Raw genomic sequence first — 26,386 nt, 5'->3', positions numbered from 1 at the left:
CACAGGCCTAATTTTCTCTTGTAACCTGTATACAATCATGGAAAGATTTATATATATGTTTTTAGATTTTTGTGGGAAGGAGAAAGCTACTAAGAAAGGCACAAAAATCCCACATCCTCTTGCCCAGCTGTTGCTTGTAGAACTGACTATTGAGAGGAAGAGCATGGAGACATGCAAGGTTTTTCTAAGTATCCATGAGGGCTAGAAACATGAGGTTGGGATGGTGTTTTAAAACTGAGGCTTGATTCTGAAGCCTGTGCTAGATTTCTCTGCTTGGGCATGACCCTTTGCATGTATTTATTGACTTATTTTACATATTAGATAAAAGGTAAAGGTACCCCTGCCCGTACGGGCCAGTCTTGCCAGACTCTGGGGTTGTGCGCCCATCTCACTTAAGAGGCCGGGGGCCAGCGCTGTCCGCAGACACTTCCGGGTCACGTGGCCAGCGTGACATCGCTGCTCTGGCGAGCCAGAGCCGCACACGGAAATGCCGTTTACCTTCCCGCTAGTAAGCGGTCCCTATTTATCTACTTACACCCGGGGGTGCTTTCGAACTGCTAGGTTGGCAGGCGCTGGGACATATTAGACACACACCCCTATTTGGAAGGCCTCAAGACTTCACTGCAATGGCTACCAATATGATTTTCTTTAAAAGTAAAAAAAGGGGAGATTCTTACGGAGTTGCTGTATGCAATACCCAACCTTCCACTTGCAAAAAAAATGGATGCAATTGCCCCTTGATTATTTTTAATGTTCCAGTAGGGATATTCCGCCCCGCCCCCCATGTCTTTCAAAAATGCTGTAGAATTAGATGTCTTCTGGCAAATTCAACATCTGTCATGTGTTCTCCTTTTTTTGCATCACCCAGTGCCAGAATGGAGCTTCAAAATACATCAGAGCCGAGCGCAATCACTGCTTACTCATAACTCAGCCATTCTTTCTCCTGCCCCCTCTCTCCCCATTTTTGAGCTATTTCCATAAGCATTTCCCAGGAGGAAAGAATGCAAGCCTCTCAACACAAATTTTCTTCCCGTTAAGACAAACGTGGGTCTTAAATGGAAAACGTTTTATACGTTGGTGGGGTCTGTAATCATTTTAAACAGAAATTTGCCCGAGGCCCTGCCTGCCTGCCTGCTGCAGGTGGCCTGTATGTTTATTGCAAGTGCATGAAATTCTGATGACCAGGATGGAAATACCTGTTCTGTCCTTTTGCAAGGTCTGGGATTTGTCTAGTTGAGTGTCCAATGCACAAGTCCTTTCTATATTTACCGTATTTTTTGCTCTATAAGACTCACTTTTTCCCTCCTAAAAAGTAAGGGGAAATGTGTGTGCATCTTATGGAGCGAATGCAGGCTGCGCAGCTATCCCAGAAGCCGGAACAGCAAGAGGGATTGCTGCTTTCACTGTGCAGCGATCCCTCTTGCTGTTCTGGCTTCTGGGATTCAGAATATTTTTTCCCCTTGTTTTCCTCCTCCAAAAACTAGGTGTGTCTTGTGGTCTGGTGCGCCTTATAGGGCGAAAAATACGGTAATTCTTCAAACTCCAGAGGAAATCCAGTACCAGCCCCCTAGATGTTTATTTGGACTCCAACTCCCATCAGCCCCAGCCAGAATGGCTGGCAACCAGGGATGTTGGGAGCTGTAGTCCAGCAGCATCTAGAGGCCCTCTGTCTTTGCAGGCACCCCCCTGTTCTCATTAGGCAGATGTGGAGAACCTGTTGTCTAGCCCAGTGTTTCCCAACCTTAGGCCTCCAGCTGTTTTTGGACTACAACTCCCATCATGCCTAGCTAGCAAGACCAGTGGTCAGGGATGATGGGAATTGTAGTTCAAAAACAGCTGGAGGCCCAAGGTTGGGAAACACTGGTCTAGCCAGGTTGTTGCCAAACTACAACTCCCATCATCCGTGGCCACTGGCTGTGCTTGCTAGGGGCTGATGGGGACTGTATTCCAGCAACATCTGGAGGGTCAAAGGTTTCCCACATGTGCTTGGCCATGCAGAAGGTCATGGGTTCCACCTCTGCCATCTCCTGGTAAAGCGAGGAATGTTCACCCTCCGAAAACCTCGAGGGCCACTTCCAATCAGTGCAAAATAACTGAGCTAGCTAGATGCTGGTCTCAAATTCAATCCCTGGCATCTCCAGTTAGGGCTAGGAATTTTCTCTGCCTGAAAAGCTGCTACCAGAAAGTGTCGACAATGCTCTGCTTGATGGACCAATCATCTGAATCTTATTAAGGCAGCATCCTATGTTCCTTATGTGTTCCAAAACTTTGGCAGGCTAGCTGGCTTAAATAAGGCTCACCGTCTCCTTCCCTGCCTCAGCTCCCTTGGTCCTCAATTCCACATCCTTAAAAACCCACTTTAAAATCCCCAGAGGCAGGGATGGGGCAATGATGGGAGATTCAGTCCCGCAGCATGTGACGGGCCGCTGGTTGCCTGCCCCGGTTTAGAGATTGGCGATGAAATGGCATGTTTAACAGTTGCACAAAGTACTTGGCAGAGCGGCTCACGCCTGGCTTACTCAGCCAGCTTACTCAGAAGTAAATCCCATTAAAAGAGCAAAATGTGATTTGCTCGAGGCTGCACGATTGTCTCCTTGGCGCTTTAGTGCTCTTTCCTAGCTTGCTTTAAGAACTAAATTACATTCCCTGTCAACAAGTGTCTGCAAACAGCATAGAAGCCATGAGATATTGCGAGAGCTAAAAAACCCAAACAGAAACAAATTTGGTTGTTTGCCGATGATGTGCATCTTTGCTCTTTCATCCTTGGGATGTGCTGTTTTTTTAGGACCCATCTTAGGACTGAAATGTGTATTTAATAAAGGGTTTCCCAGGCGATCTCAGATCCAGGTGCTTCTGACATCAGAAGAATGTCATCCTTTGGATGGTCTGGCTTGCTCTGGGAACCTCGTGATGATCCCTTCATTGACCAGGATGACAGGGCTTTTGTGGTGGTGGCCCCCAGCTGAGATAACCAGTTGCTTTCAGAGGAGGTCTGCCAAATTTCAGCATCTTGGCCCTTTTGAAAACTGGATCTAAAGACTGCTCAACTTAGCCTTTATATTAGGGCTAGCCAATGTGGTGCTTGCCAAATATTATGGACTTCCCATTACCCTTGACCACTGGCCATGCCCTAAAGGCTAGCAGGTTTATTGTGGCATAAGCTTTTTTGGTCTGCTGAGCCCACATGAATGCTTGTCCTCAGTTGGAAGATATGTACACACAGAGAGAGTAACTAGGGAAACTGAAGCAAACTGCAGAGGCCAAAATGGCTGTGAAATCCAACAAGTTTGCTCTGCAATACCCTATACTAGAGAAGCACAGTGAATTTACAATGACATAACAGTGATGACACAATCTGGGTTGCCCTGGGCAAGATAAGCGACTAACAAATTCAATAAATAAAATAATCTTCCTAGTTTTGTTATGCTAAGTTGACACCTGATTTAGGATACAAAGCCCTGGTGCTGATCGAATCCTAAACAAAGAATCACACCGCAGGTGGGTGGGGTATTATTATTATTTATTAAACTTCCAGTTGTGGTGCTGGGACATCTCAGTAAGCTGTCGCCCTCAAAACTTGCATTTTAAAGTTAGTACTTTTTCCACACCCACCAAAAAAAAAAGAAGGGGAAAAAAAGGACATGGTCCTTTTCTTAAAGTAAATATACTTTTCTTAAAGCAATTTATTTTTAAATACTGCTTTTTTTGTTTTTGTTGATGATATTTTAGTGACTATTTCTAACTTGTAAATATTTGACTGTTTTCAGAGATAGTGTGCAGAGGTTCAGAGTGTGTTTGCTCACTTGGAAGCTTCTCCTTTTGGCTAGCAATTAGATTGCAATAATTTCCTTGGCAGGAGGAGAAGTGCAAAAAAAAGAGAGAAAGAAGTGAAAGCTTCTTCGAAGATCCAAGCTCCCTCGTCGTTGTTTTCAAGCTGTAAGGAAAGTTTATAGCAAACAGATGGCAACGCCAGCCTTAGGAGGACAAGTGGTTTGAGCTTTCCACAAGAAACAGGACTCGGATTTCCATTCAGGAACGTTAACGAAAGTCAGAGTCCCTCTGCATTTTTATTACTGTTCATTAAACTTTATTAATTCTCAAGAAACATATGGCAACCACACCAAATAGCTAAATACAAACATTATAAACACCTGTCATGTAGAACTATTAATATTTCACCATACAGAAAAGCTATTTTATTCATCCACATTTATTCTGCATTTACTCTTTCCAAATTCAGTTAGAGGATTCCATTTATCTTTAAAATTTCTTCTCTCGGCTTACCATCTCTCGCTGTCATGAATTCTGTATGTTGCATCGTTGTGCAACCTTCTGGATTTTCACTAACCGTCCTTTCCCTGTTGGTGGTGACCCATTTCCCCACCCCATTTTGCTGGGAATAAGCCCCACTGAACGCTGTGATCAGGTATAAGATCATGGGCTCGATGAGGAGTCCAGTGTAGCTTTAAGCTGTGCACTCCTGCACTGACAGTTGTTGCTTGGATGCAACGGCACATCCCTTTACCTGCTCTGCGTCCCTCAAGAACAAGAGGGGATGAGATCAAAAACACGCATGCATGTTATACCCTGGCTGCACCGATGCCAAACTGGAGGGATCAGTTGAAAAAGATCCGGTAGCTGTTGAGCATTCCATGGAGGTGGCAACATTATTCCACCTTCGTCTCCAAGAGAGATGGCTGTTTATGTCTCACATGAACAGTATAACCTGGTGAGAAATGGATGGTGAAAATGATTTAGATGTGGGGAGTCTAAATGCAACCGGAAGTAAAAATCACTTTGTTTTAAGAGCATAAGGAAGATGCTTCTGCTGTCACAGTGACTTTCCAGGCAGTTCTGGGAACCTGGAACGCAGGACAGGAGCACAACAAGGCTCTCCCACTTGGGATTCCTTGCTACTGATGTTCCTTAGGCATCCTGAAAAGCACTGGTACGCAGGATAAGACCCTACCTGCCCGTGGACTGTCTCACCAGAGTGGTGCATGCTCTAGTTATCTCCCACTTGGACTACTGCAATGCATTCTGCATGGGGCTACCTTTGAAGGTGACCCGGAAACTGCAATTAATCGAGAATGCGGCAGCTAGACTGATGACTGGGAGTGGCCGCCAGGACCACATAACACCAGTTCTGAGAGATCTGCATTGGCTCACAGTACGTTTCCGAGCACAATTCAAAGTGTTGGTGCTGACCTTTAAAGCCCTAAACGGCCTCGGTCCTATATACCTGAAGGAGTGTCTCCACCCCCATCGTTCAGCCCGGACACTGAGGTCCAGCGCTGAGGGCCTTCTGGCAGTTCCCTCATTGCGAGATGTGAGGTTACAGGGAACCAGAAAGAGGGCCTTATCGGTAGTGATGCCCGCCCTGTACAACGCCCTCCCTTCAGATGTGAAGGAAATAAGCAGCTATCCTATCTTTAAAAGACATCTGAAGGCAGCCCTGTTTAGGGAAGTTTTTAATATTTAATGCTGTATTGTTTTTAACACTCGATTGAGAGCTGCCCAGAGCGACTGGGGAAACTCAGCCAGATGGGCAGGGTATAAATAATAAATTGTTATTATTATTACTTAATTCCTTCCCCCTCTTCCTCCCCATTTGTTTTATTTACAGCTTCCTGGTTCAACTTCTCTGGATTGCGAAGTCCTTTAAGCAGGTTACAACCCCCGAGGAAAGCAAACAGCTGCCGGTTAAAAAGAGAAGTGGCATTATCGAGACCCTTTGCCCATTGAAAGGAATTAGGGTTGATTCCTTGATTTGGTTGGGTTTTCAACGAGAGGGGTGGAGGGAAGAGAGAGGGACACAGTTCCTTTGCTTTTAGTTAGTGTAGAATCCTAGATCCATAGAGTCCTATGGAAGGGATCCCAAGGGGTGTCTGGTCCAACCCCCTGCAATGTGGGAGTCTCAACTAGATCATACATGACAGGTGTATGATCAACCAGCTTGAAAACCACCGCGGAAGGAGAGGCCACAACTTTCTGAGGGTGTCCATTCCACTGTCAAACAGCTCTTACTTCCAGAAAGTCCTTCCCAAAACAACAACAACAAACCTGTGGTTACGTAAGAATTCGTTCATTTTTTTCCCCTTCAAAATATAGTCCGGCCCCCCACAAGGTCTGAGGGGCAGTGGACTGGCACCTACTGGAAAAGTTTGCTGACCCCTGTTCTGAGCCACGTCGCTGTTCTCAGTGAATGCGTCAGTCCTAAGAAAAAGAGAAATTGATGGTTGGGAGTCTGAATAGGTGAAGAAATAGCTAGGAATGCCAGGAGAAGGAAGGGCTTAGATGCATCTGTTGCTCCTCTCGCATCTTTCCCAAGCTAAACCTCTTTGGTCCCTTTGACTTTGCTGCAAATAACTTTGTTTAACGTGCCACTTGCCATCTTTGCTGTCCTCCTCTGAACCCATATCTAACTCAAGAGGGCAGCAATCAGAGTCTGGAATAAGAAACAAATAAAATTCTGCAGCAGCAAATTCACGCCTGTCTGCATCCGGATGATGAGGTCATGAGAGAGAGAGAGAGAGAGAGAGAGAGAGAGAGAGAGATCACTTCTTCCACTCATGCCTGTGTTTTCATAGATGGAGGAAAGATCTTTCAGGGTAGCCCCTCCGCAGCATCTTGCCCAGTGTTTCTGAAAGCAGCCAGCCAGGTGCTTCTGGGGGGGGAGCATGAAAGCAACAACAGACCCTCTCCAAACGTGTCTGAGCAGCTGGGGTAGACTGCCTCTGAGGATGGAAGCACCGTTCCTAATGATACAAGATACAAGACAGCTGGGACAGCTGGGACTGGCTACCCAAAGCTGCAGGGTGTGGAGGGCTCCTTTTTAGGATACTCCATTCCATTTTCCACTCAAGTTTTCTTTTCTTTTTCCCCCCATCCCAACAACTAGCAGGCATTACAATCGGCTGTTTTAGGGCATATTGCCCTCTCCTCTTGGGGCATTATTATTATTACTATTACTACTACTGCTGCTGCTGCTACTACAATTGTTTTTCTGAGCTTCTGCAAACCCCAAAGACTCCTAATAGCTCCTTCTTATGTGTGGCACAATAAGCGAGAGCACTGAACACCAGAAACAGAGGAAGAGTGATAGATAAATAAATATTCTATTTATTTTTGCTTTATTTATTATGCCTCATTTCAATCACTGAGATTTCTGATGGGGATTATTATTGTTATTGTTGTTATTTATTATAACTCAATTATTATTGTTATTGCTGTTTTTATTTATTATAACTCAATTATTATTGTTATTGTTTTTTATTTATTATAACTCAATTATTATTGTTATTGTTTTTTATTTATTATAACTCAATTATTATTGTTATTGTTGTTTTTATTTATTATAACTCAATTATTATTGTTATTGTTGTTTTTATTTATTATAACGGATTATTGTTATTGTTGTTGTTTTTATTTATTATAACATTATTATTATTGTTGTTGTTGTTGTTGTTTTTATTTATTATAACATTATTATTGTTATTGTTGTTGTTGTTGTTTTTATTTATTATAACATTATTATTGTTATTGTTATTGTTGTTGTTTTTATTTATTATAACATTATTATTGTTATTGTTGTTGTTGTTGTTTTTATTTATTATAACATTATTATTGTTATTGTTATTGTTGTTGTTGTTGTTTTTATTTATTATAACATTGTTGTTGTTGTTGTTGTTGTTGTTGTTATAACGTATTATAACTTATTAGTCACTTGTCTCGCCTGCCTCCTTCCAGCAACTCCTGCAGCCAAGATGGTGCCAAACATCTTGCTCTGCTTTCCTTTGGACCACATCAGTGAGGTTGAGAGAGGGGTCATATCATCAGGGCAGCCCAGGACCTCCATGCAGACTGCCCAGGCTTGCAGCCCAGAGATTGGTCACTTGTTGCTCGAAGGTCTTCAAGCAACTTGCAGCAAAAAAAGAACAAGGTCTACATTACATAAGGGGGGAAAGGGGTGAGAATCATATAATACATTAATATTTCATATAACATAACATCCATGGGGCTGGTGGTGGGAATAACCATACTAGCCATATAAATAGCAGCAAGCAGCATTAACAATACTCAAAACAATAAACAACACTACACACTGACCCACTAATTTGCAAATAAGCAAAACCTCAGCCCTCAACCATTCACATCAAACCAATATTCCCCCTCCCCGACTCACCCAGAAGTCTGGGGTCAAGCCCACTGTTACGAATTGGTGGTGGGTGGGTCCAGAGTCCTCCAGGGATGGTCCAGAAAAAGTCTCTCCTCTCCCTCCAGGGGAGCAGCAGCAAAGCAAAGCAGGAAGATGGCAACGAAGGTGCTTACCTGCTTTGCAGGTGACCCAGGTACTGTTCCTCTGCTGGTGGTGGGGTGCACTTTTGGTGGCTCCCCATGAAGGCCCCGTTTCCCCAAAACTGACCCCTCAGTGTGGCAGGCCCTGTCCTGTGGAACTCCCTGCCAGTATTCAGTTTTAATGTTCTCAATAATTTCTTATTTTTTTAAATGCACTGATTGTCAGCAGCTCCCCAAGGTTGCAGGTGAAGGCCTCTCCCATTTCTACCTGGGGAATTGAGGGACTGAACCCGATTGTTTTGCATGCAAAACAATATGAGCTACAGCCCTTTTTCAATGCAATGTTGCGTTCTGGGCCTTACACCCTTGAGTTCTTTCAGCACCAAGACCTGCAAATTTCTCCCTCACTCGGCATTCCTGCACTCTGCACTTGCCCAGGGGCACCATTTATTTCTGATTTCTCGATCATATTTTTACCCCAGCCTTCTTCCAAGAAACTTCAGGATGTTGTGCCAGACACCAACCCACCTACCAGCACCATTTCATCTTGCACAACAACCCTGTGAGGCAGGGCAGACTAAGGAAGAGAGAGAGAGAGAGAGAGAGAGAGAGAGAGAGAGAGAATGCCACTGGCTCAAGGTCACCCAGCGAGTTTCATAGCTGCGTGGGGAATTTGAACCCCGGTCTTCCTGGTCCTCGTCTGACACTCCAACCGCTACACCATATTGCCTTTTGAATTATTCCTTTGCCCATTGTACGGTTGCGTATCAGAGGGGAAGTGTGGTGCAGTGGTTAGCACCTGTGACTCCACAGAGAGCCCCTGATTTAAGCCCTCCCTCTCCTGCATTGGGGGATGCGGGTGGCTCTGTGGGTTAAACCACAGAGCCTAGGACTTGCTGATCAGAAGGTTGGCGGTTCAAATCCCCGCGACGGGGTGAGCTCCCGTTGCTCGGTCCCTGCTCCTGCCAACCTAGCAGTTCAAAAGCACATCAAAGTGCAAGTAGATAAATAGGTACCGCTCCGGCAGGAAGGTAAACGGCGTTTCCATGTGCTGCTCTGGTTCGCCAGAAGCGGCTTAGTCATGCTGGCCACATGACCCGGAAAAACTGTCTGCGGACAAATGTCGGCTCCCTCAGCCAGTAAAGCGAGATGAGCGCCGCAACCCGAGTCGTCTGCGACTGGACCTAACGGTCAGGGGTCCCTTTACCTTACCTCCTGCATTGCAGGGGGGTTGGACTAGATGACCCTTAGGGTCCCCTCCGACTCTCACCCTGACCTACCTCACAGGGCTGTTGTGAAGCCAAAAGCACAGAAAGAACCCTCCCTCCCTCCATGAAGACCGCGTTGGAGGAGCAGATTCCCAAACCCATGGAAGCGGCAGGCGGCGGGTGTTTGTTTGTGAGCGCGCGTCCGAGAACTCTGCCCATGCTCCGGATCCCTCTCGTCTCCTTCCTCCCCCGGCAAAACCCAAGCTCCCAGTAAGGCAGGCGCAACGTGCCCACCCCCGCGACCCGCCCTCACAAAAGCACATTGTTACTAAATAATCCCCCCCCCCCGCAGCGCCTCCCGTTTCCTCCCGGCTCCCCGCCCCCACCCCAGCGAGGAACCCCCCCCCCCCGCCAAGGAGGCGGGCCCCGCTCGGCTGACGTCAATGTGGGGGCGGGCTCGGAAGATGGCTGGCGCTGGAGGGAATGCCCTCTTGCAACCGCAGCGCCGAGCGGAGCGCAGGCTTGGCGGGGCCGCGCGGGGGACGCTGCTGGGGCCGGGTCGAGGAAGCGCCCATCGCCCTCCTTTTGCACCGGACGCAGGGACTGCAATCGCCGCCTGGGTTTTAATTTTTTAACCTCTATATCGATCGATCTCTATATTTTCTTTTTTTTTTTGGAAAGAGTTCCCTTTGGCCACCTTCCCTCGCTCAGCCCAGGAAGCACCATGAGTCTCCCTGAAGATGCAGTGAAGGAAAAATTGCTCTGGAATGTGAAGAAGGAGGTAAGAGAGAGAGGGGTGGGTGGGTCCTGAGCACTTTTTTTGCACAATTTTTTTTTTTTGGGGGGGTCGTCCCTCCCAAGAGACTGATCCCCCCATCTTCCATTTTCCCCATCTCTCTCCCTCTGGAGTCTTCCTTTGCATTTTGGGTCTCTGCCCCCCACCCCCTAGATAGATTCCCCATCCAACTCTCACCCCACTTCCGGGGTTTGTTTGTGGGCATTTGAGGGGTGCCAGAGCTCGGCTCGGCTGAAGCTCAGGTGCGGAAAGGGGGCTTGGTTTGTTTCTGAAGAACCAAGGAGGTGCTTTGAGAAAGGTCTCTGGGCAGCCATGCCTGCCCCCTGGGGGTTGGGGTGGGTCGGAGGGGTCAGCACCCACCCCGTCCCCGCTTTCTCAGCCCAGAATTGGGGATCAGGTGGAAAAACGTGTGTATATATGCTGTTTTCGAATAGCGAAGGAAAAGCACTCTGTGCAAGCTCAGAGGCTCCCTTTCCCCCTTTGCTCACACTTTCTATATTATTGCAAGGTACTGGGTGCAGGTGATGTTTGAATTTCAAAGGGACACACACATACACACACACTTTCTTTCTGTGTCTGTCAGTGAATACCATATATTTAAAGCACACCTCCCTCCCCATGTGAATCCTGCGAATTGTAGTTTACTCCTCACAGAGCTACAGTTCCCAGGATTCTTGAGGGGTGTGTGTGCTTTAAATGGGGTGTGTGCCCCCAAAGTGCATGCTCTCTCATATATATTCTGCAGGCGAGACTTAAACCTTATTCTTAATGGGACTTACTATGTATTTAATGGGACTGACTCTCTGGTAAAGGGCATACATAACCACAGCTTGGATTTGCCCTGGAGGCCTAGGACTCTAGAACCTGTTTTCTTCCTAGGTTCTGCTTTCAAAACACCTGGCAAGCAAACCTGCACCCAGTTTGGAAGCTGCTGTGGATGTTTTTCATTTGAGCCTGGGGTTTCTCAGGCTCAGCGGTCAAGCGTTCGGCTCTGTGAAGAGAGCAGTTTCCCTGGTGCATCTTCAGTTAGTCCTCCCCCTTCCTATTACCAGCTGTGTAACCAGTCGCCATCCTGATATAGTGCCTCTGGGTGTGTGCAGAGTGCCGTTCTCCCACCACCGCGACACGCATAGCTGGAAGAACTCCTCTGTAAGTCTGGACTGGCACAGGGGCTGCCAGCTCAGAGGATGTGGTGTTGGGGGCTGCTTTGAACCCCCAAGATCTCACAGATTAAAACAACATTGCTCTCAAGGAGGAAGATTGCTCCAAGTGTTGCACTAAACCTGGGATTTGCCTTAACACCAAGCAGATCACTTGACCGGCTGACTAGCAGAGCAGAACCAGGGAAGCAGCCTCAGACCATTGCTCCATCTAGATCAGTATTGCCTGCACTGACTGGCAACAGGGCTTCAGGCAGGGGACGTTCCCAGCCCTACCGTTGGGGATTGTGACCTGGCCAGAGGCGAGGCAATAAAGGCATTTTCCTGGCTGGTTCGCTTTGCAGACTCTGAGCACACTTCCCCAAATGCCTTTGGAAAGCCTTGTCCTCTGAGGGAGATGGCAAAAAGAAAGGGTCTGGAATACCGGTACATTTTTTTGGGGGGGTGCATACTGGTTAAAAGCACCAAAAGTCTTCACCAGCTCATTCCCCCCCCACCCCCACACACCCTGCCTTTAGTGAGTCTTGCACAGAGATAAAGTAGCAATCTGTTCTTCGGTGGGGAGGGGGCTTCTAGGATGGCGATGGATGCTTTGGCTTTGGGGTGGGGGGCAGCTGGATCTAGAGGGTTCATCTCCACGCTTTCTCTCTCCTCTTCTCCGCCTCCCCCCCCCCCTTTATCAGTTGCCGCGTCCTCAGTGACGCAGATGCTTCTGCCTTGCTGATGTGTGTGTGTGTGTTCATCGAAGTGTGTTGGTGGGGGACGGACGGGGACATGAATTCATTCAAAAATTGCAAGAGCCGCATCCAGCCCTGGGTCCCCTGATGCATGTTAAGTAGCCGAGACAGCTTGATTTAAAGGGATCCGCTGCGAATTAGCTGCCTGGGTTCTAATCCATCAGTTAATTGATCTGAGAGCTGCATAAATTTGCATATGAATGACAAACGGAGTGGGAGGGAGAGAAGATTTATTATCTTTTCTGGGGAGGTTATTTTATTTTAGCTGGTGCAAAAAAAAAAAAAGGTTTCCCAAAAAACACATCCATTTGTGTGTGTGTGTAAAAGAGAGAGGTACAAATCTTCCTAAGACAGAGTTAAAAGAAGCTCCTTGTGTGAGAGAGTCACATACCGGTAAGTCCTTCCACTCACAGATTTATCAGGGATTGCAATACGATTATCTTAAAGATGTACTTGGTTGTATCCAGTGTGTAGATGTGCTTAGAGTAGACCCACTGAAATTAATGGCCATGACTGACTTAGGTCTATATTTTCAGTGAGTCTACTCTGAGTAGCCCAATGTGTTTCGAATCCTAGAATTGTGCAGTCGGATGGGACCCCGAGGGCCATCTAGTCCAACCCCCTGTGATGTAGGAATCTTTTGCCCAGTGCGGGACTCGAACCCACAACCCTGAGATTGAGAGTCTCATGCTCTCCCGATGGAGCTTTTATTAAGGTGGCGCTTTTCAATCAATCAATCAAAACTCGGATCGACTTGTCCAACTAACCAATAACACCAGGCAGCTTCATGCAAGCCAGAAATCTCTCCAGGAAGATGTGAAAATCGAGATTAAAGGCATAAGAAGAGTTTGCTTGGGAGGAGGCCAAGGTCCATTCAGTCCAACATCTCAGAGTGACTGACTAGATACCTCCGGCAAGCACATAAACAGTACAAGAATCCAGTAGCCTTGTCCTGACCCCCTCGACCCATATTAAGAGTTAGGGATGGGCAAGAAATTTGATTTGGTTTGCATTTAAAGCCAAATCTATCAAACTCGCGCAGTTAAGGGGTAGACTGCTCCTCAACACAGAGACTCTATTTCTAGTTATTGTTGTTAATAAGAGCAGAGTCCTGCAGGATCAGATCAAAGACCTATTAAGTCTGCCGCCCCTCAGTGGCCAACTACTGCAGATGCCTCTGGGAAAACCCCAAGAAGGGCTCTGAAGCTACAGCCCTCTACCGGTGGTGTCCTCAGCAAGCTGGAATTCAGAGGTAGGACTCGAACCCATGGCTTTGATTTACAAGAAAGGAGAATCCGACTAAACATCAGGAAGAACCTTCTGACAGCAAGAACCGTTTGACAGTGGAACAGACGTTCTCAGGATGGATTTTCCTCCATTGGAGGTTTTTAAGGAGAGGTCTGTCTTGGATTCCTGCCTTGCATGGGGTTGGGCTGGATGACCCTCAGGGTCCCTTCTGACTCTTGCGATTCTGTGATTCTAGGTAGAACTGCCTCTGGACATGGAGGTTCTATGCAGCCATTATGGCTCTTTCTTAGTCCTCTCCTCCTTCATGAATTTGCCTGTACGCATCCCCTTTTTGAAACCAGCTGTGCCCATGGCAGCGAGTTAGACCAATGAAATCAAGGCTGTGTGTATTAATGAGATTCTCCGGGCTGCTGAGATGACTTGCCTGATGGCAGCTGTCAGCAGTTCATGAAGCAGTTGCCGAATATGTGCAAATCTCCGGGGTCCTCCTAGGCCCAGGGCGGTCCAGGTTTTTGGCAGAGTTGCACCCAGGTTCCCAGGAGACCTCTGCCTCCCTCCCCCTCCCTACATTTATGGGGTTGTTTTATAAAGGTTTATATAACACAGCCAGCAATCGAGGCGTGTCTTGGAGACACAGTTTTCTGCGCACCCCTGCTTCCTGATAGGTAGACAAACAGGAAAGTTGGGGGATGCTGGGGGCCGCACTCCCTTCTGGGAGGCCAATTGGGGGGCCGTGTGCCCTGGTGGGTGTGGCCAGAGGCAAAAGTGGGTGGAGCAATAAATGTGAGCTTTACCATTTTGCAGAGTAAGCTAATTTTATCTCACACTCTTCTTTGCCCTCCATCAAGAAAGCAGCTTTATAGAAGTTATACCTGCCATGCAAAAGGACCCGAGGAGCTTTTAGATTTCCCACAATGCCTTGGTGCGACACTACATGGCGGCCATTTTTAGGAAATTTAAATGGCAGCCGACCTCTAGGAAAAAGTGGTCTCAGGGCAATCGCTGGCAGTGGGCATTGGAAAAGCAGTAGTGCCCCGAGTGCCTGTTGTTGATGGCGAACCTGCCCCCTCAAAAGAGTCCGGAAGCTTCCTTTGTGGGAACATCCAGCCCACCTTTGCTTAAACCACTTTCTGGCCACGCAGATGTGTTTTGATTGCTAAAGTGTACTCTGATTTCCCCCCTTCCCTCGTGGCATTTAATTCCCTGCATCTTTTCGCGCCGAAGCAGTAAATTAGGCTTTTGCGTGCGGCAAATTGTTGCCCTCGCCCTGCTTGGGAAACTGCTAAAATTGAGTTCCTTTTCCTGAGCAATATGTTTCTCTGCCTCAAACCGATCCGTTTCAGGTAAATCTTCGTCCTTGAGGGAACATTTAAGAAGTTATTTGCTGGCTTGGATTTTCTGGCGGCCTTGCTTGCTGTTCCCACAGGGAAGCAATTTATTTCCTTGACTTTAAGAGAAAGGCAGGCCTGTAAAATGGCTCGAGAAATTTGGCTCAGTTGCCTCCCGACGTTTACCTCCTCTGTGGGGAAGCCTGTCCCGATGAGAAGTGTTGTGAAGCTCGCTGGTCTTTCTCCAGCTGATTTATGGGTTTCTGCAAATCTGAACCAGATTGACATGGGCGATCCAGCTTTGACCCTGGGCGACCACTCAGTATGGGCTGTGCAGACCCACAACTCTGAGAAGAGTGCAAGAGGTGGTCTCTGTGCTGGGAGGGGGTCCAGAGTAGTCAAACTTCTTTTGGCCAGGGAGCTACTCTTACCCACCCCTTCTCCACACAGCTTTCCCCCTCCTCAGCAGTGCTCGAAATTAGACAGGTGCCTTTTCCACCTGACTATTGACCATTTAAAGGGACGCAGGTGGCGCTGTGGGTTAAACCACTGAGCCTAGGGCTTGCCGATTGGAAGGTTGGCGGTTCGAATCCCCGCAACGGGGTGAGCTCCCGTCGCTCGGTCCCTGCTCCTGCCAACCTAGCAGTTCGAAAGCACAAAGTGCAAGTAGATAAATAGGTACCGCTCCGGCGGGAAGGTAAATGGCGTTTCTGTGCGCTGCTCTGGTTCACCAGAAGCGGCTTAGTCATGCTGGGCACATGACCCAGAAGCTGTACACTGGCTCCCTCGAGATGAGTGCCGCAACCCCAGAGTCGTCCGTGACTAGACCTAATGGTCAGGGGTCCCTTTACCTTTTTATTGACCATTTATGATCAAGTGAAGATGCCTGGACAACAGGATGGCATCTGACATCTCCACCATTTGGAGATGCATACCTGGGGACTTTACAGCCATCTTGTCCAAAAATGGCAACTAGACATTCTGTTTTGGTGACTGCAACCTTGGTTTAAGGAGCCATTTTGCACCTAGCTTATATAACTGAGTTTCTAGCACTGCTCCCCAGCACTCACTTTACAGGGTGGCGCTGGGTAGTTTATATCTTTGCTCATCCCGACACCATTTCTATCTTTCTCTCTTTGCCACTGCCACCAAAATCATTGGGGAGTTGGGGGGCGGGGGCTTTCCAGGCTGGAGGATAGTCAAACTAGAGTCTAGACTAGAGGTGTGAAGGCATTGAACAGAGAGTTATGACTCAGAAATGGTCTGTGTTCTCCCACATCCTTCTGGGCCTTCACATATCTAGTCTAGTCTAGACCCCAAATCCTTGGTGGGCTTATAGGTCCACAGCAGCCACTCTCAACTTTGGTTCCCCCAGATGCTCTTGAACTACAACTCCCATAATCCCTCACTACTGGCCATGCTGGCCAGGAAAGATGGGAGTTGTAGTCCAACAACATCTAGGAACCCAAGGCTGAGAAAGACTGGCCTAGAGTCTGGACCCTGAACAGGAAAGCTTATCATAGAATCATAGAGTTGGAAGAGACCACAAGGGCCATCGAGTCCAACCCCCTGCCAAGCAGGAAACACCATCAGAGCACTCCTGACATATGGTTGTCAAGCCTCTGCTTAAAGACCTCCAAAGAAGGAGACTCCACCACACTCCTTGGCAGCAAATTCCACTGTCGAACAGCTCTTACTGTCAGGAAGTAATGTTTGACTTCTGTTGCCATTGCAGCTTTGAGACTTGGCAAGTCACCGTTCGCACTGGATGCCAATTTGTTTCCAGGCTTGGTTCAAGTTGCCAGTCCTGGCCTGTCATCTGATGGTTGCAGCGGGTAGGGAATGGAAAATCAGGAGGGAGAATGGATTGGAGTGTCACGAAAAAGGGCATTCTGCACTGCGAGATTTTGTTGCGGGGCTCCCCTGATTTTAATTCCAATTCCTGTTTGCTCCTGTTTTCTATGCAAGGTCACATGGCTTCCCTCAAAGAATACTGGGAACTGTAGTTTAACCCTTACAGTGCTATAGTTCCCAGCACCCTGAATAAAGTGGTCAAAGATCTTGTGAACCGCCCTGAGATCTTGTGATGAAGGGACGGTATATTATAATCATCTTCATCATCATAATCAAAGCAGCACACAAAAATCAATGAAGCAAGAGTAAAACATAGCCTATAATACATCTGTCATATTAAAACAAGTAAGCTTTTTGTTTTAAAAAACCACTTTCTTATTCCTCAGTTTGCCCTAGTATCTTGTTTGCTCTTCACAACACAGGAAAGAAACACCTCCATGTTTCTTCTTCCCTGATTTCATTGTGTTTGCCAGGTGCTGAAATTTTAATAGAGGCTTCCCTATATCCAGGGCAGCAAGATCCTATTAGCTACGAAGCCATTAGCTAAATTAAATGGATTTCTGCCTGTTTTGGAGTGGGTTCAGGGCCTCCAATGTAAGACCCAATCTGTGCTCAGGTCTGTGTGGGCATGAAAGGAATGGTGCCCATTTTCAAACTGCATCTCCAGGCAGCTTTTCAGGGCAGAATCATAATTCTGTAGCTGGTTGGAAGTTTGGGGGGGCGGCGGCGAAAGACTCTTACACGTTTTTTGTTCAAAGCAAAGCAAAAATGCCCAGCTGTCTCCAACAACCTGCATCTGATTCAGAGAGAATGGATTGTGTTGCTTCACTGCCTGTAGCATCTTAAAACTTTTGCGGTTTTAATGCATGGTACGTTTCTAGATCTGGAATTAGGTATGGGGGGGCACCCCCCTCCCATGATCAGAAATACTGCCAGCGTGCCAAGGGTGTCTGTCTGCCACCACTGAGTAATTCTCCCATCCTCGACGAGAGGGCAGGGAAGTGTGATCTATCACAGTCCTTCCCGACATAATGTGCAATTTGCGGTTTCAGTTGGACTAGAATATGCTTGGTGGATTTGTGCCCATCTGGGAGACATTTTGCTTGTTGCTGTTGCTTCCCTCTTTGCCGTGATGGATGGCTGTATCCTCTAGACTCCCAAGCACAGAGAAACTTGTGCTGGACCGTTTTCAGTTCTGAGCATGGGATGAATAATCAGCCACCAGCAATTTTTGCTCCCGTTTCTTTCATAAGGATTTTCTTGACTTCCCCGGTGCAGTGAGCTCTTGTCTGCCCTTGGAACTGGCTGCCATGCGGGGTCTCTGCCTAACACAAGGAGTCTCTGGCTTGCCACATGGGGTCTTTGGCTTGCCATGTGCGGTTCCGGCTGCCACGTGGTGCCTCTGGCTTGCCACATGGAGTCTTTGGCTTGCCATGTGGCGTCTCCAGTTGCCACGTGGTGTCCCTGCCTGCTATGTGGTGTCTTTGGTTTGCCAGATGGAGTCTCTGACTTGCCAGATGGAGTCTCTGATTTGCCACGTGGAGTCTCTGGTTGCCATGTGGTTTCTCTGGCTTGCCACATGGTGTCTCTGGCTTGCCACATGTGCAGTGGTACCTCGGGTTACAGACACTTCAGGTTACATATGCTTCAGGTTACAGACTCCGCTAACCCAGAAATAGTACCTTGGGTTAAGAACTTTGCTTCAGGATGAGAACAGAAATCATGCTCCAGCGGCACGGCAGCAGCAGGAGGCTCCATTAGCTAAAGTGGTGCTTCAGGTTAAGAACAGTTTCAGGTTAAGTCCGGACGTCCGGAATGAATTAAGTACTTAACCCGAGGTACCACTGTAGTATCTTGCTTGCCACGAGGTGTCTCTGACTTGCCAAGTGGCGTCTCCAGTTGCCATGTGGTGTCTCTGCCTGCTACATGGTATTTCTGGCTTGCCACATGGAGTCCCCTGGCTTGTCACATGGCGTCTTGGTCTCTTGGCCCTTTGCCTCTGTTCTGCTCGCTCCCCTCAAAACCTGGCCCTTCCCCAACACACAAATCTTTATTATCTCAGGACAGTGCTTTCTGGGTCTTCTGCCAAGGCAAACAGGGAATGGAGCTGGTTAAGACAACACCGCTTGTTCGAGTGAGCAGGGAGGGGGCCGCCCCGTAGTTCAACAAGGCTGCCCAGGTGTTGCCTTAGCGATGCCACTTAGAGGCCCATTTCCACTCCCTCTCGCTTCCTGCTTGTCAACGTGCCAAGCTTTTTGCCTCCTGCCACTTCTCGGAGAACTGGCTTGCATCCCGGGAAGACTGCCCGCCTTTCTGAAGTCAAAAGACAACCCGATACAGTTCCAGGCTGAGCATTTCCACCTCGTGGAGCTACCAGTTCTCAAACTGGTTCAAGAAACATTCTTTTGGGGGAACTCTGGGAGTTTGTGAGGGGACGGGGGGGGTCTCCTTGCACCCCTCAGCACCTTTAACAAATGACAGACCCCGGGATTTTTGTGGCTCGAGGAACCAAGACTGCTTAAAGTGGTATAACGCTGCTTCAAATGTATGGGGCAGGTGTGGCCCTAGTCGTTCAGGGGCCTCTTTCTGTAGAGCCACATCAGTTCAAGGATTTCCCACAGGCTTTCAAAGCCCACTTCACTTCAGGTTCCTTTTTCTACAAGCGTTCCTGGTGCTTGTCATGGCCCTTGGTTGCGGCAGGGAAGTCAGGCTTCTTCGGGGAACTAAGCCGGAGATTTGAGGCAGTGAAGGACTTGCCCGTGGGGCAGCCCCAGATGGACGTAAGGAACAAAAAGCCCTTGCAGAAGAGGAGGCCAGTATCTCCTGGCCCAAGGAGGTTTCGTTACCCTCTTGTGACTCCTGGTCCCTCGGATCCACTGACTTCTGAAGCAATATTTGAGCTCTGCTGTTCTGGAGTCACCAGCCATTCTAGATGCCCTGTGCTATCAGAACAAAGACAAATTTGACCAAGGATGGAGCAACCTAGAGGCGTAGCAAGCTAGCTTATGGCAAGCCAAACTGTCTGTCCATCTATCACAGCCTTATTGGTGAAGTGTAGTGGTTAGAGGGAGACGCGGGTTCAAATCCCCTCTTGGCCATGAACCCTAACGCTAACACTAATATTTATTTATTTATTCATTTATACATACATACATACATACATACATACATACATACATACCCTGCCCATCTGGCTGGGTTTCCCCAGCCACTCTGGGTGGCTTCCAACAAAATATTAAAAATACAATAAAACATCAGACATTAAAAACTTCCCTAAACAGGGCTGCCTTCAGATGTCTTCTAAAAGTGGTAGTTGTTTATCTCTTTGACATCTGATGGGAGGGCGTTCCACAGGGCGGGTGCCACCACCGAGAATGCCCTCTGCCTGGTTCCCTGTAACCTCACTTCTCACAGTGAGGGAACCGCCAGAAGACCCTCGGAGCTGGACCTCAGTGTCCGGGCTGAATGATGAAGGTGGAGACGCTCCTTCAGGTATACTGGGCCGAGGCTGTTTAGAGCTTGAAAGGTCAACACCAACACTTTCAATTGTGCTCGGAAACGTACTGGGAGCCAATGCAGATCTCTCTCTTTTAAAAATAGGATAGCTGCTTATTTCCTTCACATCTGAAGGGAGGGCGTTGTGCAGAGCGGGCACCACTACCGATAAGGCCCTCTTTCTGGTTCCCTGTAACCTCACTTTTCGCAATGAGGGAACTGCCAGAAGGCCCTCAGCGCTGGACCTCAGTGTCCGGGCTGAACGATGGGGGTGGAGACACTCCTTCAGGTATATAGGACGGAGGCCGTTTAGGGCTTTAAAGGTCAGCACCAACACTTTGAATCGTGCTCGGAAATGTACTGGGAGCCAATGCAGATCTCTCAGAACTGGTGTTATGTGGTCCCGGCGGCCACTCCCAGTCACCAGTCTAGCTGCTGCATTCTGGATTAATTGCAGTTTCCGGGTCACCTTCAAAGGTAGCCCCACGCAGAGTGCATTGCAGTAGTCCAAGCGGGAGATAACTAGAGTATGCACCACTCTGGCGAGATAGTTTGTGGGCAGGTAGGGTCTCAGCCTGTGTACCAGATGGAGCTGGTAGACACAGAATTGACCTGTGCCTCCATGGACAACTGTGAGTCCAAAATGACTCCCAGGCTACACCGTTTGGGAACAGGGAGTCCTCCACACCCACCCCCTGTCCCCCAAAACAGTACTTCTGTCTTGTCAGGATTCAACCTCAATCTGTATAACCCTTGAGCTCCTTCGAGAAAAGGTGGGATAGAAACAGAATAAATAGAATAGATAGATTATTGAGACTGACAGGCAGTAGCTCTCTGGGGTCTCAGGCAGATCCTTTTAACTGGAGATGAATGGGCATTGCACACCTGGGATTGTCTTCTTGCAAAGCAGGTTCTCTATCTCTGAACTGTGGTTGCTTTCTTCTTCTTCTTCTTCTTCTTCTTCTTCTTCTTCTTCTTCTTCTTCTTCATAATCTTTTAATTAATTTTTTTAAGATTTTACAAATTCTTTTAGACAACACTCAAAGCAAATCTCTCATATCCCTTCACTTCCCACCCAGCCTTCCATGGTGTTCTTTTCTTACCATATAAAACTGCTATATTTCTCATATTTTACCCATCTTATACATTAATTCTAACTTATTAAACTACCAATTCTCATCTGTTGCTATACTTTAAATCCTGCCTATGTTTTAACATAATCACGGTTTTTTAAAATCAAATATTCCACGAAATATTTCCATTCTTCAATAAATTTTCTTCTTTGATTCTATCAGTCAGTTTAGCCATCTCAGTTTATTTCATCATCTTCATAAACCAATCTTCTTTCATTGGGACTTCTTCTTTTCCACTTACTTTCTTTTATTTATGATTTTCAATTTTATACATTTCTGTAATTTTACAATCATTTTAACATTTCAAAGCTCAACTGCCTTCCCCCTCTTTCTGCGGTTTCTTAAATTTATTTTTTTGCATTTTCTGCATTTTCCAAATTAACTTAATTTACTCATTTATTCATCTACTTTAAATATATACTCTTATAAAACTGCAGGTTATTACAATAATCCTGCCAATGTTCTTATCTGTTTACAGTTTATTTATAAATATTCAATAAACCATTTCCATTCTTCTTCTTTTTTAATAAAAAAGTTTGTCTTGATTTCTTATTTTTCCAGCAAGTTTCACCATTTCTGCATATTCCATAAGTTTTTGTATCCGTTCTTCTTTTGCTGGGACTTCTTCTTCTTTCCGCTTTTGCACATGGACTATTCTTGCCGCTGTTGTAGCATACTTAAACAAATTAAAACAATTCCTTCGGAAGCTCTGGACCAGTTATACCTAACAGAAAGGCCTCAGGTTTCTTGGGAATCATTACTTCAAACATTTTTTTAAAAAAACTCATTATAAAATAATCTCCCAATAGCCTTTCGCCTTTATGCAGGTTGAACCGTGTTTGCTTTCCAAGCGTGCTGGTTCTGGGCCAGCTTGTCCACTTTGGCTGTGTGACTCTTGGCTCCTTCCTCGATGGCAGAGTAAATCCAACCAAAATCCTCTGCAGCCGCTAGCCAAGAGCACTTGATCCTTCGACGTCTGCTTCTTCTTCCATCCTTCTGTGGCTTCCAGTGATGGATTTCTCCCTGATGGACCAAACTCCAAGCCTGGAGTGTATTGGCAACTGCTAACTGCCTTCTCCTCGGTGATGTAGCTTCTGTCCTGCTTTCGTGTCCTCCTGGATCAGATCCATGGCTGCCTGGGCCTTCACAACACACGGCGCTGTTGCCTCCCCAGCCTGCCCACACATTCTGTGGCTGTGAGTCAGCTGTGCTGGGCACATAGCTGTCAACTTACAGATTTGAAAATAAGGGACCAGCAGCCTCAAAAATAAGGGACCAGCAGCCTCGAAAATAAGGGATCAGCAGCCAAAATAAGGGATTTTGCTTAGCTTATACAGAAGTCTGGCACTGATGGAGCCATGCTGCTTTTGCTGCAACTGAGTGTGTTTTGCAGGGGTTTGGACTAGATGATCCTAAGGGTCTACAACTCCGACCAAAGAAGAGTGGCAGACAAAACTGATGAATGACATCGAGATGGCAAAGCTTACAGGCAGAATTAGAAACCAGGAAGAATGGGGAAAGTTTATCATTTATTTGAAAAGCTATTGTAAAGCTATTGTATTGTAAACGTACATTGGTAGGATTGACAGAAAACTTGTAGTAAAAATTTGAACTATGGATGGACAAATGATTTGTAAAAATAGAGTTATGAAAGGAATGCAGAGGGGAAAATCACTACATTAAGATGCTGCACTGGTTGGAGGGTATGCTAAGCAGCACGTTGGGGCTGCTGTCGTCCTGGCAGGAGGAGTTCCATCGATCCTTCCCCGCCCAAGAGAGGGAGGGAGGGAGAGAGAGAGGCTCTCGCCCACGCCTCCCGCGAGCCCGGCATGAGGTGGTTGTGGCACTGTGGCGGCCGCTGAAGCTCCACCCTTCTGCGTCCCTCCACGTCCCCTCCTCTTCCTCCTCCCTCAGGCCGCCTCCTCAGCTGCCGCCGCCGCCTCGAGCTTCCCCTGGCAGCGCGGCGGAAGTCTTGCAAGAGAGGGGCTGCCTGCCCACCCGCCGCCACCCGTCTCCTCACAATGCGCCCCTGAGGGGGAAAAGGGAGAGACGGAGACGCGGCAGCTCGTGCACATGCTCTCTCGCGCGGTGGAGGACCCCGAGCCACTGCTACCCTCCCGAGCCGGACAAGCATGAAACCCGGGAAATTTAAGGGACATCATCAATTTGGGACAGCAGCTGGATACAGCGCTGGGATAAGGGAGTTTCCCGCTAAATAAGGGACAGTTGACAGCTATGGCTGGGCAGCCTCTTGGCATTGCACCCCTCTTAAGTTGTCCGGTCGTGGTTGGCGGGAGAGGAGAACAGGTTAGCAGCTAGCTGCCTCTTGCCAAGTGTTGCATCACTTTTCACTCGAGTGCAGAAACCTGGGAAGATTTTGGCAGCCCACCCACATTCCCACACCGCAAACGTGCTTCTCAAGTGGTTTCAGGATCCAACAGTCTCGCCTTCTGCTTCGGGGAGATGCCATTTCATACAATGTCCACAGCACCCACCTGTTCCACCAAACTTGTAACTCTTATAACAAAGGAATGAGATTCATTTGGCATGGCTTGTTTTTGAGAAACCCATAGGATTTATCCTGCAGTGTTTTTACTCCTCACTGCCTCCTCCTTTTCGGACAGACACCCTAGACAGGCTTCAGTGCCCTGAGCAGCAAGTGCTTGGGCTCAGAACTGGTTAAGCACTTGGGGCCGACTCCAGTTGTGTTTGCATGTCCTTCTAAAACACACTTGGCCAACCGGGTGTCCTCCAGATGTTTTGGAGCTTCCAGCTGTCATGCTCCCATCCCAAAACAGAATTCCCCAGGAAAAAGGGATTGATTGTTTAAGCGTTTTGGGAACTGTAGCTCTGTGGACAGAATAGAGATTCTCAAACCACCCTCAGTGCCCTTCAGTTCCCAGGATTTTGGGGGAAAGGCCATGTTTGAAAGTACAGTGGTACCTCTGGTTACGTACTTAACTCGATCCAGAGGTCCCTTCTTAACCTGAAACTGTTCTTAACCTGAAGCACCACTATAGCTAATGGGACCTCCAGCTGCCGCCGCGCCGCCGGAGTACGATTTCTGTTCTCATCCTGAACCAAAGTTCTTAACCCAAGGTACTATTTCTGGGTTAGCGGAGTCTGTAACCTGAAGCGTATGTAACCTGAAGCGTATGTAACCCGAGGTGCCACTGTATTTAAAGTGGCATGATGCTGTTTTAAATGAGTAGTGCAGATGGGACTTTAGCCAGCATTCCATAGCCAGCCAGTGAATTTGACCATAGAATCACAGAATTGTAGAGTTGGAATGGATCCTGGCGGTCATCTAGTCCAACCCCCTGCAGTGCAGGAATCTCCGCTAAAGCATCCATGACAGATGGCCACCCAGCCTCTGCTTAAAACCCTCCAAGGAAGGAGAGACCACAACCTCCCATAAATGGGATGTGGGTTTTGGGGTAGGGGGCGGGAGTCAGTGTCTCTGAATTTTTCCCTAAAAAAGTGTTTTGCTTCTGCCAGTCTCAAGTCTGCTGATCCATTCCTTTTGTGGACGGGTGGCGTAGTTTTGGCTGTCTGGTGAATGGCGGTTGCAGCCAGAACGCTGGGAAAAGAAGGAATAACCAATCAAACAGGCAAACCTGGCTGTGGCTCCCCACTCACATTCGGCTTGGCCCAGAGATCCAGAGACAATAATGTTTTCCAAAGCTTTGCAACGCTGCCATCATGCTTCTTCCTGCAGCGGTTTTTGCCTGTTTCAGTGTGCTCCTTCGTTTTCCTTCCCTCCTCTGCCTTAGGCCAATTGCTTGCAAATAATTCTTCTTTCAATTTGCTTTCTGTCCAGCTGTGTCGGCAAGCATCTTTTCCCCCCAGTGGTGCTTGCTGCAGAATGTCAGTGCAAACAAAAACGAAACCCTCAGTGCCTTCCTTCCTGCGCGGCCTCCTGTTCAATTTGATCTGATCCTGCACTCATTTGGCTTTGTTCTAAGGCAGGCGTGAAAGGTCACTGCGAGACATCTTTCGGGGATGCTTGGCTCCTCCTCGCAGGGTGGAGATTTATTTGTTTGTTTTTGTTCTGCTGCTGTCGGAAAAACAGCCAAAAGCACAGGGTTAGAGCACTGCTTTCTTTAATCGACTGACACAGCAACGCCCAGCAAAAACCAGCGAGGGCCATGGGATTGTCACTTAGACTGAACATTAAAGCCGGCTTGCATGCTGGACAGAAACAGGTATAAAAGGTCCCTCAAGACAGCTGCTTGTTTTAGGAGGATTGGAGGGGTGATTTGTAGCGGAGGAAAATTAGCAGTTTTCCATCTGCTACTTTTTCTCTTTTCCTAATTAACTGCTCCCCCTTAAGAGGACTTAGTGGCAAGAGCTCACCACTCTGTCATCTGGCGGAAATAAAGGGATCGGCAGAGACACCCATTGGCATGAGGGGGGCACCAGAGGGCAGCCTGGCAATGGCTCCTTCGACATCGACCCAGGGAAAATCGGTCCCCAAGACCCTGGACGATCTTTGCCAGTCAAAGCGGTTAATACTGGGATAAAATCATAGAATCATTAAGTTGGAAGGGACCCCAGCGGTCATCTTTTCCAACCCTCTGCAATGCCATTGGGATAGATGGCCAATACATTCCTCTCATTCATAGAGTCAATGGGAACATAGGACAGAGACCTCAGCCTTCTACTGAGTCGGAACATTGGTGCATCTATCTCACTGTTGTCTGCACTGACCGGCAGCTGCTCTGCAGGGTCTAGGTCACCCTACCAGGAGATACTGTTGAGGACTGATCCTTGGATCTTTTGCATAGAATAGCAGGTTGTAGAATTGTGGAATTGTAGAGTTGGAAGGGACCATGAGGGTCGTTCAGTCCAACCCCCTGCAGTGCAGGTGTCTTTTGCCCCATGTGGGACTTGAACCCACAACCCTGAAATTAAGAGTCTCATGCTCTACCAACCGAGCTTTCTCAGGCCTGCCTGATGCTCCACCACTGAGTGAGCTGGGGTCTTGCAGCCGAGAAGCAGGGCACATTTGCATGTGAAACTTCTGTGCTCAATGCTTCGCATCCCCTGTCATGACGGAATCAGGTTCCAGGTTGTGGGGGAAGATACTCACTCTGCCTGAGGCCCTGGAAGCCTGCGGTCTCTTTAGG

General features: G+C 47.7%; 1 protein-coding gene across 8 annotated transcripts in view; it reads left to right on the top strand.

Moving 5' to 3' along the window:
• The first annotated feature begins 9,960 nt into the window (after nucleotides 1-9,960).
• The window catches only part of SGSM2 (small G protein signaling modulator 2), an 84,746-nt gene continuing 68,320 nt past the window's right edge, over nucleotides 9,961-26,386 (top strand). For all 8 annotated transcript variants that reach the window (XM_077919839.1, XM_077919837.1, XM_077919835.1 and 5 more), the window contains exon 1: nucleotides 9,961-10,287. In XM_077919839.1, coding sequence (XP_077775965.1) covers nucleotides 10,231-10,287 — 57 coding nt within the window. In that variant the 5' untranslated portion in view covers nucleotides 9,961-10,230. The remainder of the gene's footprint in view (nucleotides 10,288-26,386) is intronic.

Source organism: Podarcis muralis, chromosome 15 (genome assembly GCF_964188315.1).
Source record: "Podarcis muralis chromosome 15, rPodMur119.hap1.1, whole genome shotgun sequence".
Taxonomy (NCBI): Eukaryota; Metazoa; Chordata; class Lepidosauria; order Squamata; family Lacertidae; genus Podarcis; species Podarcis muralis.
This window is presented reverse-complemented; position numbering and strand designations above follow the sequence as displayed.